The 16918-nt window shown below is 30.5% G+C and overlaps 4 protein-coding genes across 11 annotated transcripts; 2 read left to right on the top strand and 2 right to left on the bottom strand.

Moving 5' to 3' along the window:
• Window positions 1-1347: 1347 nt before the first annotated feature.
• On the bottom strand, window positions 1348-7152 carry POSH (SH3 domain containing ring finger posh). Of its 5 annotated transcripts, none has more exons than XM_012281211.2 (14): window positions 6640-7150; window positions 5954-6585; window positions 5765-5879; window positions 5573-5671; window positions 5364-5500; window positions 5171-5291; window positions 4764-5087; window positions 4395-4687; window positions 4002-4327; window positions 3738-3940; window positions 3520-3662; window positions 2898-3065; window positions 2296-2409; window positions 1348-2207 (listed from the first exon to the last, which is right to left on the bottom strand). In XM_012281211.2, the coding sequence occupies exons 2-14, from the start codon at window positions 6409-6411 to the stop codon at window positions 2024-2026; spliced, it is 2685 nt and encodes an 894-aa protein (XP_012136601.1). In that variant the 5' UTR covers window positions 6412-6585; window positions 6640-7150; the 3' UTR covers window positions 1348-2023. The 5 variants fall into 5 exon arrangements, with proteins under 5 accessions (XP_012136601.1, XP_012136602.1, XP_012136603.1 ...); XM_012281212.2 differs by having other exon boundaries at window positions 6668-7150; XM_012281213.2 differs by having other exon boundaries at window positions 4770-5087; window positions 5954-7150.
• A 1071-nt stretch (window positions 7153-8223) lies between these two features.
• vib (phosphatidylinositol transfer protein vib) lies at window positions 8224-11594 on the top strand. The gene is made up of 6 exons (XM_003701418.3): window positions 8224-8440; window positions 8841-8871; window positions 9469-9732; window positions 9830-9907; window positions 9978-10358; window positions 10441-11594. Exons 1-6 carry the CDS (start codon window positions 8424-8426, stop codon window positions 10483-10485), a joined length of 816 nt encoding a protein of 271 aa, XP_003701466.1. The 5' UTR covers window positions 8224-8423; the 3' UTR covers window positions 10486-11594.
• Window positions 11595-12051: 457 nt separating this feature from the next.
• Window positions 12052-13981, bottom strand: Arc42 (Activator-recruited cofactor subunit 42). Of its 2 annotated transcripts, XM_076538442.1 has the most exons (6): window positions 13838-13981; window positions 13685-13748; window positions 13510-13609; window positions 12754-13421; window positions 12459-12682; window positions 12052-12399 (listed from the first exon to the last, which is right to left on the bottom strand). In XM_076538442.1, the coding sequence occupies exons 2-6, from the start codon at window positions 13704-13706 to the stop codon at window positions 12187-12189; spliced, it is 1227 nt and encodes a 408-aa protein (XP_076394557.1). In that variant the 5' UTR covers window positions 13707-13748; window positions 13838-13981; the 3' UTR covers window positions 12052-12186. The 2 variants fall into 2 exon arrangements, with proteins under 2 accessions (XP_076394557.1, XP_076394559.1); XM_076538444.1 differs by lacking the exon at window positions 13838-13981 and having other exon boundaries at window positions 13514-13609; window positions 13685-13730.
• A 343-nt stretch (window positions 13982-14324) lies between these two features.
• On the top strand, window positions 14325-16865 carry LOC100881635 (uncharacterized). Of its 3 annotated transcripts, XM_012281220.2 has the most exons (6): window positions 14325-15028; window positions 15155-15250; window positions 15332-15635; window positions 15724-15885; window positions 16033-16438; window positions 16620-16865. In XM_012281220.2, the coding sequence occupies exons 3-6, from the start codon at window positions 15366-15368 to the stop codon at window positions 16718-16720; spliced, it is 939 nt and encodes a 312-aa protein (XP_012136610.1). In that variant the 5' UTR covers window positions 14325-15028; window positions 15155-15250; window positions 15332-15365; the 3' UTR covers window positions 16721-16865. The 3 variants fall into 3 exon arrangements, with proteins under 3 accessions (XP_012136610.1, XP_012136608.1, XP_012136609.1); XM_012281218.2 differs by lacking the exon at window positions 15155-15250; XM_012281219.2 differs by lacking the exon at window positions 15155-15250 and having other exon boundaries at window positions 15281-15635.
• Window positions 16866-16918: the final 53 nt, after the last annotated feature.

Below are 16918 nucleotides of genomic sequence, written 5' to 3'. Positions count from 1 at the left end.
TGCTGCTTATTTTATACCATGTTTCAAATAAAAATAGAAAAATTATATAGACTTTATGATCAAATAGATCATACATGTTATAAATTTTGGTAAGTTTTCATTACAAGATACATCAATGTTTATTATTACTAGTTGTATTATTATTTGAAATTTATGTATTATAATGAAGTAATGTTCCTTTTATAAGGTGCTATCATTATTAATAGTAATAAATTACTTGGTTTTATATTATGTAAAACACATACATATAAATATATTTTATATGGTGTATTTGTATAATTAAATATGACGAACATATTTTTCTTTAGTACCAGAGAAAGAAGAAAAAGGAAATTGTGTATCAGAAAAGAGAGAAAGACGAAAGTATTTCATTAAAAATAAAATATGACACTATGAACGTAATTTTTCAAGTATATCGATTTGTGTAAAGATCGTAATGGAGTTCAAATTCATTAAAAATTTAAACGAATAATTTCTCTACATTACTAAATCAGAAGCATTTACTAGTTTATACCCTCTACCATTCTTTTCTTCTTCCATTATCTTATTTCTATATTGTGTACGTACGTGTGCGCTTGTATATGTACGTATATGTATATTAACAAACTTATATAAAACAATTTTTTATAATAAAATATGAATATATAAATTAAATAAATTACAACATATGTAGAAGGACAATACATGCTCAGACTTCTGAATATTTGTTCAGTTTTAAAAAACCAGTAGTATTATGTAACATATTTTTATATAAATTAACCTATGAATGGTATTAATTAAAAATTAATATATTTGTAGTGTAAAAATGAAAAATACTAACATGTGTAATCTTACATATATGTAGATATTTGTGCATGATTGTAAATAACACATTATGTGGGATAGTAACAAGTTTCCATTAAATACTGATTATTACTCGGTCTCTGGAAGCTCGTCAATTTACATTCATAATTTTCTATAATTGTAGAATTATATGAAATTGATTTTTAACGATGCCATCTGTTATCATGCACGAACGTGTACTTAGTCTCAAAATAAATTACAAAATATACTGTCACTGGTGTCATATAAATATAATGTTATTAAAATCGTTCACGATATCATTAATTTCTCTATGGAAAACTTCTTAAGTAATGTAAAAATAGAAGCCAGTCTTTGACAACCAATAAACATTTAATATAATGTTTTATGCTATTCAAACTTATTTCTCAAATTTACGTATTCTTGTATAAAACAAGGGATGTTAACAATTAACTTAGCCAAAAAAAAGATTAAAACAAAAAATATGTTTGGAAAAAATGTTGCTCAAGGTTAGCAACCACGATAAGGCAAAAAATAGCGAATTCGTAAAATTATTAAAAATGTATATAATTCTGTATTACAAGATATACTACACACATTTTTAAAAAATAACAATTTAAAAAGATCTAAATAATACCTTAATAATAATGTTACTTTGTTTATAAATTTTTTTGAAACAAAAAAATTTGTTACATAAAATAAATAAATATTTTTGTAGTAATAACACATACTTCAATAACACCTCAGGCAATATAAAAACAATGTGATTTTAAACATTTTGTTTTGACGATCCAGTGTGTATGAACAAAGATTCTTTTGGTACATTTCAAATAACGAAGTTGATTTTACACTAATAAGAACGTTAAGATATATTATTTTTAATATTTTTGTTCAAATGGCAGTATAGATATAGTACAATTTCATACTTTGTTTAATTTTTTTCCCTTAATTAGTGGCAGTATGCATTTTGCAGAATTTCAGTATACTTAATGCTTGTATGATTTAAACAATTTTTTGTTGTATTTATAACAACAAATTATGAGAACATACCATATACAATGTAGGTGTAAATCAGATCTATAGTTTGAACCATACTCTTACTACTTACCCTTGTATCGATTATATCATTAATAAGTTTAGAAAGTAACTTTATCATAAGTCACTTTTAACTTGTGCAAAATTATATACAAGTCTCTAATACAAGATGATTTTGAGCTGTATCTCAGAAGGCTTCGACGAAACTTGCTGGGAAAAGTCCTGTACGACCTGTTCTTTGCTGAGTACCCTTATACCAGCCATCATCACGTTTTTTATGTACATAAATAATGTCTCCCACTCGAAGTTCTAATTCAAATTCACTGTTAGGTGGATATGGCACAATACAGCGAAATCTATATACTCGTTCTCTGTAAAAAAGAAAGAAAATCAGTAAATCAGTAATCAGAAAAGATTTAAAGGTAATAAAGTGCCTGATAGAAATTATGTATCGCATACCGTTCACGAGAAGGTTGTTGCTTTATTTGCTTTCCCATACCAGCATCTAAAGAGTTACTTTTACGGTGATGATTTCCTACCGGTGTACACGCCATCCCACTAGATTCGTTGGATCTATTAACGGTAATAATTAAAGAAAATTAAAATTTAGTTTATCTTGTTATTAATATTTGCTAACTGTATATGCTAGTTACACATTAAATGCACACGTATTTGACATGCAAAAAATATATATAAATAAAAAACCAAAATCAAGAACAGTAGCTGTGGAATGTAAATACATACAACAAGCATGATATATAGTGCTTTAATGCTATCAATGTAAGTAGAGCATTTGTAAGGTTCCTAAATTTCTATTAATATACTTACCAATCTATAGCAAGATTATATATGTAATTATAAATGTTAATGTGATTAAACACGTACACAAGTATTACATACAAATTATTTAGCTGGAAGATAAAAAACAACTTCCTCTTTATGCATAAGCTAAATAGATACATTAAACTAAATACTTTTTTCAACTGTAGTAATTAATTCTTCACTTATTCTGTTCATCAACCATACTTTACTCGAATTCATATTTATAAATAATAACTAACCTCTGAAAGATTGAGACCGATAAAGATGGTCTCTCCTTGTATTTAAGTCTTTGTGAAGACGTGACGTGTCCCTGCATAGAGCCTGGACACAAACGATGATGGTTGTTTGAAGCATTTAATTCCTGCGTAGCTCCCACCTGTAGCAACTGACTTGGACAAGATCCCGATCTAATTTTAAATATACCCACCCACCCCCCGTGTAGAATTAGACAAATAATTCAACACGTGCAGCTCACATTGTATTAAAAAAAAGAATGGGATGTAAAAAAAGAAATAATTAAACGTTTACACTATTCTGCATATGATATAACCGCCTTGTTCATATATATATGTATGTGCAAACACTATAATCATGCAGTGATTTTAATAGTTATATCATACATAATAACAATACATATACACATATACACATATTTTATACGTACACAACATGTAAATGATTCTGAATAACAAAACATGCGAACGGTTAATAAAACATTGAGTACGCTATTAACATGCAAATTATTCAGAATAATCTTTTGTTTTAATATAAAATTATAGCGTTAATTCAACGCATTGTACTAATACATTACAACTGCATGAAGTATTCATTATTATTATAACAGTAAAACAAAAACCTTACCGAACATGCACTGGGTTGATGGAGTTACCATCATCAAATACAGGATTGTCCATTGAATATGTAGTAGGAGGTGGTGATTTTGATTTTTTAATATTCGTTAATCGGCGCATCAAAGAAACGCATTTATCTTTCTTTTCTTTTTGCTACGATTAAAAAAAATATATTAATATATATATAGAACACGCATATACAGACATATTAGCCATATGAAAATATACCTTCTCAGTATTTTTGGTCGCGGCAACAGACGTGGTTGAAGAAGGAGAAGCAACAGCTCGCAAAGTATTGTTGGGACTTTTATTCATTTCACTCGTGATGGAAGAAGCGGTGGCAGTGGCGACAGTACCACTATTGCTGATGCCAGCAATAGTAGTTGTAGTGGTTAATGATTGTGGCAAAGTTACCTGTTTGCCAGGAGAAGCTAAAATACATAATTACTTTATAAGCATTGAACTAATATGTTTCATGTAATTATTACGTACAAATACTTGATGTTATCACAGCACTGTGACTACGTCCGAGAGGATTCACAGAGTTTTGCTCGTTGCTCCGTGGTGGGCTGTTTTCTTGACTTTGTGTTTGGCTTTGACCATGCCAAGATGATGATACCACTGAAGATGGACTAATAGCCCGTGGTGGCAGTTCTGGAGGTAACAACGTACGGGGGTTATAAGGTTGAGGAGCAGGCCCTTTATTTTTGGTATATGTCACAGTCATTCTCGACTCAGTATTATTTTGAGTCGTTGATGATGAAAAATTCTGATGTTGTCCTGTACTTGGTGACCCTCGGCATAAACCACGTTGGCATCTATGAAAATGTAGTGATTTAAAATCAAAAAATCATATTATATACATATTACAAATAGTTCACATACTTAGCAGGTGCAACATAATTTCCAGGAAAAACTCCACACTTTTGCGTACGATTGGAAGTCCCTTTAAACCACCCATCTTGACAACGTTCCGTTACCATATAAATGCCACCTTTTCTCAATTCAAGTTCATCTGCTTTTTGAGGTTTATATGGATATAGTGCTATATACGCAGCTGGTAAATTAGCGTTTCCGGGTGTAGTAGAGGATAAATTTTGTGTTGCTTGTGCAAGAGCAAGATCACTACTACCACTTCGTCTATGTCGAAGGTTGTGATCTACAATGCTGGTACCAGTCTGATAGAAAAATAATATAATGTAAAAAAGTTTTAAAAATTATAAGTTATTTCTATAAAAAGAAATTGGTTAACACCTGTACCGGAGAAAATGAATCATTACTGCAGCTATTATTGCTGCTACCAACAGCATTATCTACTGGTGGGCTAAGTATTTCTGCACTGTGTCTATGATGTGGATGAGTTTGATGGCCAGTATTGATAGCAGTGAAACTGTGACGTTTAACATTATGTCTATTTCCAACTGCAGGTGGTGATGTTGCTGGGCTACTAGGACTACTTGGAGCAGTACTGGAACTACTAGACGTAGTGGAACTATTGGGAGTATTTGAAGTTGTAGTTGAAGAACTGCCACCTGAAGATACACTTGAGACTGTATCAGACACTGGCAAAGTTGAGCTCTGTTAAAAAGTACATTATAAATTACTGTATTTCAACTTATAGAAATATGAAAATAAATAAATAAATAAATCAATTATAATACCACAAGTCGGGGACGCCGCTGATTTGTTTGTATGTTACGTGAATGATCAGTTGGTATTAAGGGTGTAGTTTCTTCGTTTGTAGGTGTAGGAGGTGCCACTCTTGATGGACCTGGCTGAGTACTAATTGAAAAAATACAATCAAATTAATTTAAAATTAAAATATTGTTTTTAAATTATGAATAATAAAATTACTTTGTTGAAAGTTTCATTAATGCTCTTGCTACACTGTTCAGTTCTACAAAAGCCAATGGGAAAATACCAATTCTATCCAAAAGTTTTCCTTCTGCCCAATTTTCATCAACTCTTCTAATAACACTGATAACTTCACCCTATAAAAATATTGTTTTAAGTACTTGTTAAAGTGTAAAAAAAAATAAAAACATAACAATATATTTAAGTACCTTGTTAAATGTAAGACAACCGTCTTCATCATCATTAGTCATTCGAAAATCATAGAGAGCTTTACACTGAGGTACATGTGGTGTTAATGGTGTCATTACCTATGACAATAATGCAAACTTATTATGCTACTGCCAATAGAATATTTTCAATATTCGTTGATTTTATTGATGCTTTAAAATATTTTAAAATACCTGAACATAAGATAGTGGAAAAACCCCATGGCTGTTAGCACTTTCTCCAAAATACCAATTGTTATCAATTTTTTTACGAAGAATGACAATGTCACCCTTCTTAAATGATAAATCTCTAAAAAATAAATCATTTAGTAAAATAACATTTAAATAAAATTATGTGAGGTTTATAGAAATTATAAAAATTACCCTGGTACTTTTGACATATAATCATAAATTGCTCGGCCATACGTTTGACTATGTAGCTGAACTTGTTTAGCTGTAGCACTCGCATGCCGAATTGGTTCATTCGTGAATGCATTAGGAGTAGAATTGGTAGTTACACTAGTAGTCGAAGTAATTTGATGACCACCAAAAAGTCTTTGAGATCCTGAATTGCTTTTAGCTACAGATTTTGTTGATTTAGGTGCAGCATTACGCATTCCTTCCAAAATACGCATAAGTAATACATTGGGAGGTAAATCATCTACTTTAGCATCAACTAATACACGACATTCAGGACAACGTAACTCGCGATGAGTATTCACTATTTCCTCTAAACATTTTTTACAAAAAGTATGTTGACAAGGAAGTACTTTGCTCGATGTATCTAATCGCTCGAGACATACCGAGCATTCTAACAAATCATTCAGAGTACATTCATCCATTATGATTTGAAGTTTCAAACGTTCACGTTTAGTCTTGTTTTCTTTTCTTTAATTTCTTCACTTATTTCTGTTTATCCGGAACGAACTTGTTCTTGTTTCGCAGATCTTCCCACGCGTCCTGGTTTTGGTATTTCCACAAATTGCCATACACCTGTCGTACTTATCTATTGTGCACTAGGAAAGACCGAAACTCAGAAAATCAGTATAATAGTCCACCAATAAACCCACCTCGCATAAGAATGTGTAGACATGTTACTTGATCTTTTTTGTAACTTTCGAACTACTCTTCCATCTTTTCATTCTCCGCAAACCAAATATTCTAAGGCGCGTCAGTATGCGCGCTGTCATCTCAGTACATTTTGTAACACACATACAGAACCATATCGATCAATCGGACCTCGTCGATTGCAGTCGATTTTTAAACAGGCCAACAACTGTTACACAAACACATAAACCTCATACTTCTATATATATTGTGCAACTAAAAATGTCACTATGAAGAAATATTTAATACAAGTGAATAAAGTGTGCTTATATATAATAATTGACGAGTATAAACAATATATCGCTATTGCTTAAATTAAACTTTGTAAAACGTTTCAATTTATGTTTAAATTTGATAAATTTAATAATTTTCACAATATTGTGTAGTAATAATAAAATGATTATAGCTCTTGTATTTCATAGATGTAGCTCTGCAAGGTGGGCATTTGGAGATACTCAACCTTAGAATATATATATTGAAGTAAGTATTCAATATTGAGAATCTAAAGGAGTCGATAGGAAGAGAAAGAACGTGTCTCGGTCTTCTTTTCTCTATCAATCCTTTGTCAATTTACGCGGTGTGGAAAAGAGATAGGAAGACTTCACATGATTCTTTTTTCTTTCTGATCGACGTTGCATACAGCGCCATTTGAATGTATAAGCACTCAACTCAAATATTAGTAATTTAATAGTAGTGATTATTCTAGGATTTTCTTAAAAATTTCCCTTAATGTTCAGATAAAAAGTAACCATTCAAAATGATCATCTATTTTTGAAAGACTATATATGAATAAAGAGTAAATTATCTGCATATACATAATAATACGTTGTAATATTAAAATATTTTGCACGATTATTATATTTACTAATATATTACTGTAGTCAAACTTTTTTAAGATAATAATCATTTTCTTTATTCGTTATAAACTTTTCCCTGTTAGAACTTATTGAAAATAATGTGCTTATTTATTCATTAGGTTATTATATAATTAAGTGCATTATATAACTGCCTTAAATTAAATATTGTGACAATTAAAACCAGCATTATGAACATCATAAACTTTTTTAATTTATACTATAATTGAACATTTATAAAATTTGAGTAAATATTGTATATTATAAGAATAAGAATTGACCATTTTTTTATATTTGTAGTTAATTTTTAATATAATATTTTAAGTAAATATTTATTATTTAAATATTTGGTATATGTGTATATATATATATATGTTCATTATCAATTTTCATATATATAGAAGTATATATAAGTACAGTTCATATATATGTAAGCTACAATTTCTTCACTGCAATTTAAATGCAATGAATACTGCGTATATAAACTGTGTTATATGACAAATAAATGAACAACAATATTTTGTAATAATTAACACTTTTACATAAAAGATTTAACGTAAAATCCCCAGACTAGATAATTGTGAGTTGGATAGATAATAAATACGCATGCGTACGAAGATGCATATAAGCATGACGTCATTTGCAAAGTGTCTGTGAAGTAGGAGTGGGGAAATTTGATGTACACGTGTGCGCAAGTATATGTGCTTTTTGGTAGTTGCGCGGCTGTGTGGTACCTACTCGGTGGTTCAAGTGTGTGGCAGTCGGTTGAGAAGTCGGCGCCGTTGTATGCGTATGACTGCGGGTTGAGATAACACGAGTGAATTTGCTAAAGCAAGGGTTGTTCTGTGTGGTCGCACTGAAATTACTACAGCCCATGTGCTCTGCTTGTTAAAATGCTTATCAAGGAATTGTAAGTTATCATGAATTTTGTGATTTTTTGTTTAGTATAAACGTGAGAGACGAATATTGGTCGTACATTTAAAACCGATTCTCTGGATATGGTTACTAATCTTTAACAGCGGGTGGGATTGGAGGGGCAAAGAGGGATGCTTTTTCATCCCTTGTCACTCGTATAACCGAAATTTTGTTATGATATGAATAACTTCATTTTCATTTTAACTGATAAATATACTTCTCTCAAAATAATCGTTCGATTTTCGTTATCATTCGTCACTCATTTCTTGGTACTTGATGAATAATATTTTATTTCATACTTGTGTATGTTCAAGGCCATTACTTATAGATTATAGATCATTTCAATTATTAGTTGATAAAACATAAATGTATTTTATTTGTTTCTTTTGTTACAGCCGTGTCACTTTGCCTCTTACAGTGGAAGAGGTATGTATTTGATGAACAGCAAGGTCTTATTATAATGACCCATTTTGAAACATGTTGTTTCATTAGAAAAAGAGAAACTAACTCAAATTAGCTTTGTATCAGTATAGTGCAATTGACAAAACTTGCAACTCATTTAATTAACATTTATTTAGAAGCATGTATTTAATCTAAATGTTATGTTTTGAATTTTCCAGTCATTATATCTGGAAGTTGTCAAATCATTTTATTATACTTATCTTTGGTAACTTTTGTGATGTAATAAGAGTTTTTCTTTAATTTCAGTTTATCAAATGATCTTTAATTGTTACTTTAGATATTTATGTATTTGTTACTTTTAGCTTTTTTGCTTTCAACCTTTATGAGAAAAAAATATGATTTGAAATTATATGAATGTTTGTACTTTAGATGACAATTAAATTATATGTTATTGAGTTTTCTTTATAAAATTGAAATGTGCTTTTTTGAAGCAATGTGTGTTTAAAAATATGTTTTGTAAATTTTGTATACTTTAATAAGTTTATTATCTTTAAATTGTAATATAATTTATCATTTATGATATGTACAATGTATCATAAAATCTGATTTGCTTTATGGCAGTATCAAGTGGCTCAGCTGTACTCTGTAGCAGAAGCTAGTAAAAATAATACTGGCGGTGGAGAGGGTATAGAAGTGCTAAAAAATGAGCCATTCACAGATTATCCTTTGCTTGGTGGAAAATATTCTTCAGGCCAATATACATACAAGATTTATCATTTAGCTAGTAGAGTGCCTGCTTTTATTCGTATTATGCTGCCAAAGAATTCTATGGAAATTCACGAAGAAGCTTGGAATGCTTATCCTTATTGCAAAACTGTTATAACTGTAAGTATAATTTGGTGATACTATAAATTATTAAGTGTATCAGTTATAACATTTTCTTATATCTACTTAACATTTTTGCACACTATTTTCTGTACAGAATCCTGGATATATGAAAGAGAACTTTGTAATTATGATAGAATCATTTCACATTGATGATGTTGGAAATCAAAATAATGTATGTATACAAATTTTAGAAAATATAGGATTTTGTTTTATGTTCTACACTGCACTTTTTTAATTTATAGGTTCATGAATTACCTCCTGATAAATTAAAAATAAGAGAAGTGGTACATATAGATATTGCAAATGATCCGATTGCAAATGCTGATTATAAAGAGGATGAAGATCCAACAAAGTTTAAATCTGTAAAAACAGGTCGGGGCCCACTTGTTGGCAAAGATTGGAAAAATAATGTTCAACCTATAATGACATGCTATAAGTTAGTCACTTGTGAATTTAAGTGGTTTGGTCTACAAAATCGTGTTGAAAGTTATATTCAAAAAGCAGAAAGGCGTCTTTTTACTAACTTTCATAGACAAGTGTTTTGTTGGATAGATCGTTGGTACGGTTTGACAATGGAAGATATTAGAGCAATTGAAGAAAATACGAAAGTAGAATTGGATAGGGTAAATATTCTTTTAAAGTTAAAGTACTATAATTATTAAGTTCAGTGTACTATTAATAAAAAAATGTATTTGCATTTTTCAGCAAAGACATCAAGGAGAAGTAAGGGGTATGCGAGCTGATGATTGAGGCTTTGACAGCTTCTGTTATGAATGGTTAAATTAATTTCCTTCTACATCTCAAATAAATTCACATACGTTTTGTCATAGGCGATCCTGCAGGATCGGGACAATTTCCAGAACTTAAGTGTCTAGATTCAGTGTCTATTACAATTACTTACAATTTTAATTTATTTACATTTACGAACGTTCTAGATAAATATATCTACAGTCAAAGATTATAATATAGCCAATAACGAGAGAAAGAGCTGATAAGTCAGTTTGATCTATATGATGTATAAAATATAAAAAAAAAGAGTACAGTTCGATAAAACTCAATATAGGTGGAAAAGATGTAACTGTTATTTAACACCATAGTAGTTCGATATTAAAATTTATGAATAAGATGTTCAGAATGCTTACCATATATAAACAGGAATACTTAACACAGGAATCGTGAGTCTGATAATAAACTTATAGCTTGATTTTAAATTTATTAATTTTTACTTTGAGAAGGGGAACATCACGATATGATCTACAGTTCTGTAAGTCCAATTATACATTGTATAATAACTTAAAAAATTAAACAAACGTATTTTGGCACTTTTGCGAATGGAAATTAATTTTGTGATAATTTACTAACGTTCACTACTACTGTCAGACGAAATAAAATAACAAATGATTAATAAGTTATAGATAGTTACACTTTTCTTGTTTTATGTTTTCGATTCAAAAAAAGGAGGATAGAAAGACACATTTAAATCATAATCAACTTAATAAATTTTTAGTTATTACACTAACATTGGTCTGTGAAAAATGTGAAAGCAATTATGTAAAGTCAGTATTTGACATACATACATACATATATATATGTGCACATGTACGTACATACATACATAGAACGGGGGAGACAAATATTTTGCTGTGAAAGTCGGTAAATGCAGAAAGGGTACATTACTGTATATAAAAAAAGTGGCATACAAAGAAATTCAAATTGAAATGTTATAAATACTTATATATTTCTTTGCATTCCAATAGATATCTGTACAAGAAATTAAACCAAATTATATATCATATCCAACATGTTCGCTTATGCAAAAAAAATAATTAAATTAAAATATAGTTGGAAAAGAATTGTAATTGTCGTTTGCACAAATTATATGTATATTGTTACCTGTTATACTAGAATCTATTCTGTAGTATTTAAGGTAGCTTTAGAAATACAATCTAGATAAAGTAATTAACTTTTGGAAGATTGCAGTGCAGAATATCTGAATTTATGCTGCTCAGTTGTGGATCTTAGCATTTAAGTTTGATGTGCGATCTCATCAGATTTCAATATTAACAGAGATTTTTAAATAAAATCTCACTGTGAGCAGTGTTTACCACCCCTATGCGTTAGTATTACTTTAATAGATAGACTGTTAGCTATGATCCTATAACAAGCAAGGTAGGAATCGTGAGTAGAAATTCCTATAATGCTGCACATATGTATATATGGATACGTGCATAATTATATTTTGCATATTTACATATATACATATATATTTTGTGTTATAAAACCACTATGGGATTAAAGGACTAATAAAACCAGAAGTCATAATGTATAAAATTTATTGACTTCTTTCTCGTATAATGAAAAAATACATATATATGTTGCATATAAAAAGAGAAGGGAATATCCAAAATATTTGCTTGCGTAAAAACAATTTATCCGAAACATTTAACAGTTTCAATTTAAATTGTATTCTTTAATAACATTTCCAGCTATAACCAGTCTTTGTATCTCCGAAGTGCCCTCGTAAATTTCAGTTATACGCGCATCTCTATAATGACGTTCTGCGGGCATATCAGTAACGTAACCCATACCACCTAAAATTTGTATACATTGATGACTACAAAAGGTAGCTGCCTCAGATGCTGACAACTTCGCCATAGCGGCTTCCTATAAGCAAAAGAATATTAGAAATTGTTTGTTCTCGAATAATTACATTTTTATTATACTTTTGTATATGGTTCGCCATTGTCCTTAAGTACAGCTGCACGCCATGTCAATAATCTTGAACTTTCTACTTTTAATGCCATGTCAGCAATTTTTTGTTGAATTGTCTGTAGCTTGATAATAGGATTGCCAAATGCTTGTCGTTGTGATGCATATTCTATTGCACAATCAAGGGATGCTTGAGCTATACCTAGTGCCTGAGCGGCAATACCGATTCTACCAGAATCTAAAATCATATAATTTAATTGTTATATTTTCAAAACATTGCATTTAGGCAAATATTTATTTATTCAATACCTAAAGTCATCATTGCAATTTTAAAACCCATTCCTGCTTCTCCTAACAAATTTTCAGGTGATACTTCATAGTTTTCAAAGATTAAAGAACAGGTGCTGCTACCGCGAATACCCAATTTATCTTCCTTTTTACCAAGAGAAAGACCTTCTTTTGGCTTATCAACAATAAAAGCACTTATACCTTTATGCTTTTTTGTCTTATCTGTTGTGGCAAATAAAACAGCTGCATCTGATTCATATCCATTTGTTATCCATGATTTTGTACCATTAATTACATAATTAGCTCCATTTTTCTCAGCAGTAGTAGAAGCAGCACCTGCATCACTGCCATTACCAGGTTCACTGAGGGCAAAACATCCAATTTTTGTACCAGTTGTAAAAGGAGTTATATATTTTTCTTTGTGATATTTATTGCCAAATTTTTCTATTGGTCCCAAATAGAGAGAATTATTTACACTCATTATAACTCCTGTACTGGCACAAGCCTTAGATATTTCTTCCAGTGCAACAGCATAAGCCAAATAATCAAGTCCAGTACCACCTAAATTTTCAGGTACTGCTATGCTCATTAATCCTAATTCTCCCATTTTTTGTATTTGGTCTTTCGGGTAAAGATGTTTTTTATCAATTTCTGCAGCTATTGGCTTCAATTCTCCTTCTGCAAAATCTCTATAATATTTACATATTTTATTATATGAATAGAATTCTATATTGGGAGATTATAAATTGTAATTAAAAAAAAAATATTAATAAGTACTTGCATGTTTTTTGAAGCATTCTGTGTTCCTCTGGTAACATGGAAAGGGCAGCAATATTTCGAGTGACTATGTTAAATACCATGGATAAATTTTGAGTTCCTTATTACAGAAAAATGACATTACAATAACTCTTACTCTCTTTTATATTAATATGTATTTTTTATAGAAACTTACCCAGTAACTTTATTTTATTCATTTTAATTAATTATGTTTAACAAAATGATAAAATCTAAAAATTCTGATGTTTCAACGTTTATTAATATAACACTTTACGAGCACAGCATTCGCAATTTTACATATATATAGGCAGCAAAGTTACCGACATACCTATATGTATATGCAACTTGAACTTTGTGACAGCATTATAGCAGCCAGATAAGTCCTTTGTTGTATCAGACTCATCAGACTTTGAAACAAAATTATTGTTAAAAAGCTGTCGATCGATAATTAAATAATGTTTGTACTTCTGATATATAGTTATTTGTACTTGTGAAAAATACTTTAAATAATTAAATTTAAATTTTTAACATAGTTTTAACTTTCAACAAATCAAAATAATATGATGTTAAAATTGAATAATTATATAATTATATGCTTTTCATATTCATGTAACGCAAGAATTTATTGCACGGTCATGCAAGATTTATGAAGTTCAATATATATTTCTGCCACTTTTTTAGCAATGACGGTAAGAATCAATACGTGGCGTACGTATATAGATATCCTTAGCCGCCATTTTCCCTAAGAAAGCCTGTACTGACTGTACAGTCGAAAGCAAATTTGATTTTTCAAATTTAGTACTGTATCAAGTACATGCTTACTTTTAAAAGCAAATGTCCCTCATATCTAAAACACGAGCAGAGATTAGGGATCCTTGCTTTTTGGCAAGAGCATGCCAGAATGGCGTGTAATGAGTCTACTAGCAGAGGAGTTTAGAGGTACACAACCCTACTTTTTTACCAAACCTGGAAATGTGTTCCCTTCTCTCTCTATCTTTACGTTTCCTTGTCACTTACCTTACAACTTCTGCTATATTTACAGAAAGTGCGCGCAAAAATATAAATTTTCAAATATATCTAAGATAATGAGTAACACAGCCTGCTTATAAAAATATGCATGTACTTGTAAAAATGTTATTATTTATGGATTTGAAAAGTTTCTGTTATAAATGAGGAATAATGCTCATGCCAGGGACATTATTTCCCTTGACTCCTGTTTTCACCAGGGAAGCTGGATTTGCACATGAATGTACCTAATCTGAAAATAGCTGCACTGCGCATGTTATGTCTGCTGAGCATTTTCGCTCGATAAGAGCCGATTTGTTTCTTGGCTTTTGAACCACGAATTTTATAAGTTGATTGCGTGTAACATTGACAAGTTTGTATTTTATTAAAAAGACAAGATGTCGAGCAGTAAATGTGTTAAACAACCTCGCAAAAACTATGTAAAAGAACAGCAGGAAATGACCCATTCGGAAAAACTACGGTTGATAGATGATGAGTTGAACGCGTTTTACAAGTAAATTTGCAGCTTTTATATTAATATTATTGTATCTTTTTTTTGTTATGTTTGTAATTATTTTTTACGATTTTATATTATAACACAACATTTACACAATATTTACATGTTTTCTGTATATTTCAGATATTTTGCATTATTTAGACCAATTTGTTATACATAGCAATTATTTTCATTTCTTCACACAACAATGTAATGTTTGAAGTTAATCAAAGTATTATGGTATTATCTTTTGTTTTATTGTTTATATAGAAAAAAATGATGACAACCGTAGGGATATATTATGAGACCACTGTTTTACAGGTATTGTCAACAGGCAGGTTTTACAGAGGAGGAAATGGATATTATTTGTCAACCATTAGTAGCTGCAATGCGGCGTTCTTGGTTGCAACTTGTCTTCCGTGGTACAATTGTCTTGATAGTTCTTGGCACATTGGCTTGTTTAGCGGCACAACTTGATTTTGTTGGAACACATTTTACTGCAATCAGTCGTCTTTTATTGATTAAAGTCTTGCCAATTTGGAACTGGCAACCTTTATATTATGAAAACTGTATGATCAACAATCCCTTCTATAATGATTATATGATAACAGAAGAAGATTGCGTGGTATTTATTGACAACATACGTAACAAGACTAGCTTTTCTTGAAAGAAATATTAGTTTGATCATTATTTTGATTCAATTACATTTGTAGACCTGTGAAGCTTTGGAAACCATCGATCGTTTGTCAGATGTGAGATACCGTAATCTTGTTGATAACTATTTAAGTCGTGATGCACCTGCAATCATTACTGATGCAATGGATTCTTGGGCAGTCATGAACACAGACTATTTCTGGTTTGATAATATTACTCATGTAGGTAGAAGCATAGCAATAGGTAAAAACATGTACTTATTTCAGATAGTATTATTTTTATATTATGTTATTTTTTAAAAATAAGTTAAGTATATTAGCTGAAAAGTAATCAAGTTTATACTTCAATTTTGTATTTCGTGTAAATAGCTTTATTTGGAGAACGAACGATTAATGGAAACCGTACCATGCGCTTTGACCTCAAATTTGAGAACCGGTTCATCCGATTTGGCAGCATTTTTACGTCGGGTGCATTCTCCAGAAGTAGCTAAGTGGTTTGTGCATTGGCAAAATTGCGAGATCAATGCGGTAAAGGTGTTGCGGAAATATTATCAGCGTCCGTACTTCCTTTCGAGTACAGTCTCGCCAGCACATTTCAACTGGGTGCTCATGTCTTCGGATTATAATAGTCCAAGTTATAAAAAGGTAGAACTAGACACTGGTCTCATTGCTCTGGCTCAGTTGAGAGGAGCTACGCAACTTCGTTTGACTCCTATAAATCCTTGCAATAGTTCTTGTCCTGAGTTAATAGCAGATCTGCATCAAGGCGAAATGCGTAAGTTTCTTTATTTTGTAATTGAAATTTTGGTCAATTTATTATCAGCAATTTAAGTATCTTTGTTTATGAGCATATAACCGAACTGTTTTACTGCTCGTATAAATCAATTTAAAAAAAATGAAACTTAAAAGTATATTTGCTTAGAATGAGTAATGAAACTGATTTGCATTGATTTTAGTGGTATTTACCAATTTGATGTGGACTCTGGAGTATGCGCCAATGAGAGGATTGGACAATATTGCTATCTTAACTGAGACTGTCTGGGAAGAGGAAACATAGATGTCCAATCGTTTGTTTTTCCTTCTTTACATTTCGCTAGTCCTTGATATTAAAGAACTGTGTATAGCGTCAATATGCGTATACTTATATACACTCATTCTATAGCGTTATACTACATATTGAATAAAGTACAATTTACTCGTCATATTTGTATGAACTTATTTTACAAAGTATTTAATTCGGTCGTCATAACGAAAA

This window comes from Megachile rotundata, chromosome 12, assembly GCF_050947335.1.
Source record: "Megachile rotundata isolate GNS110a chromosome 12, iyMegRotu1, whole genome shotgun sequence".
NCBI classification, from domain to species: Eukaryota; Metazoa; Arthropoda; class Insecta; order Hymenoptera; family Megachilidae; genus Megachile; species Megachile rotundata.
The sequence above is the reverse complement of the archived record's forward strand: the minus strand, read 5'-3'. Positions and strand labels throughout refer to the sequence as shown.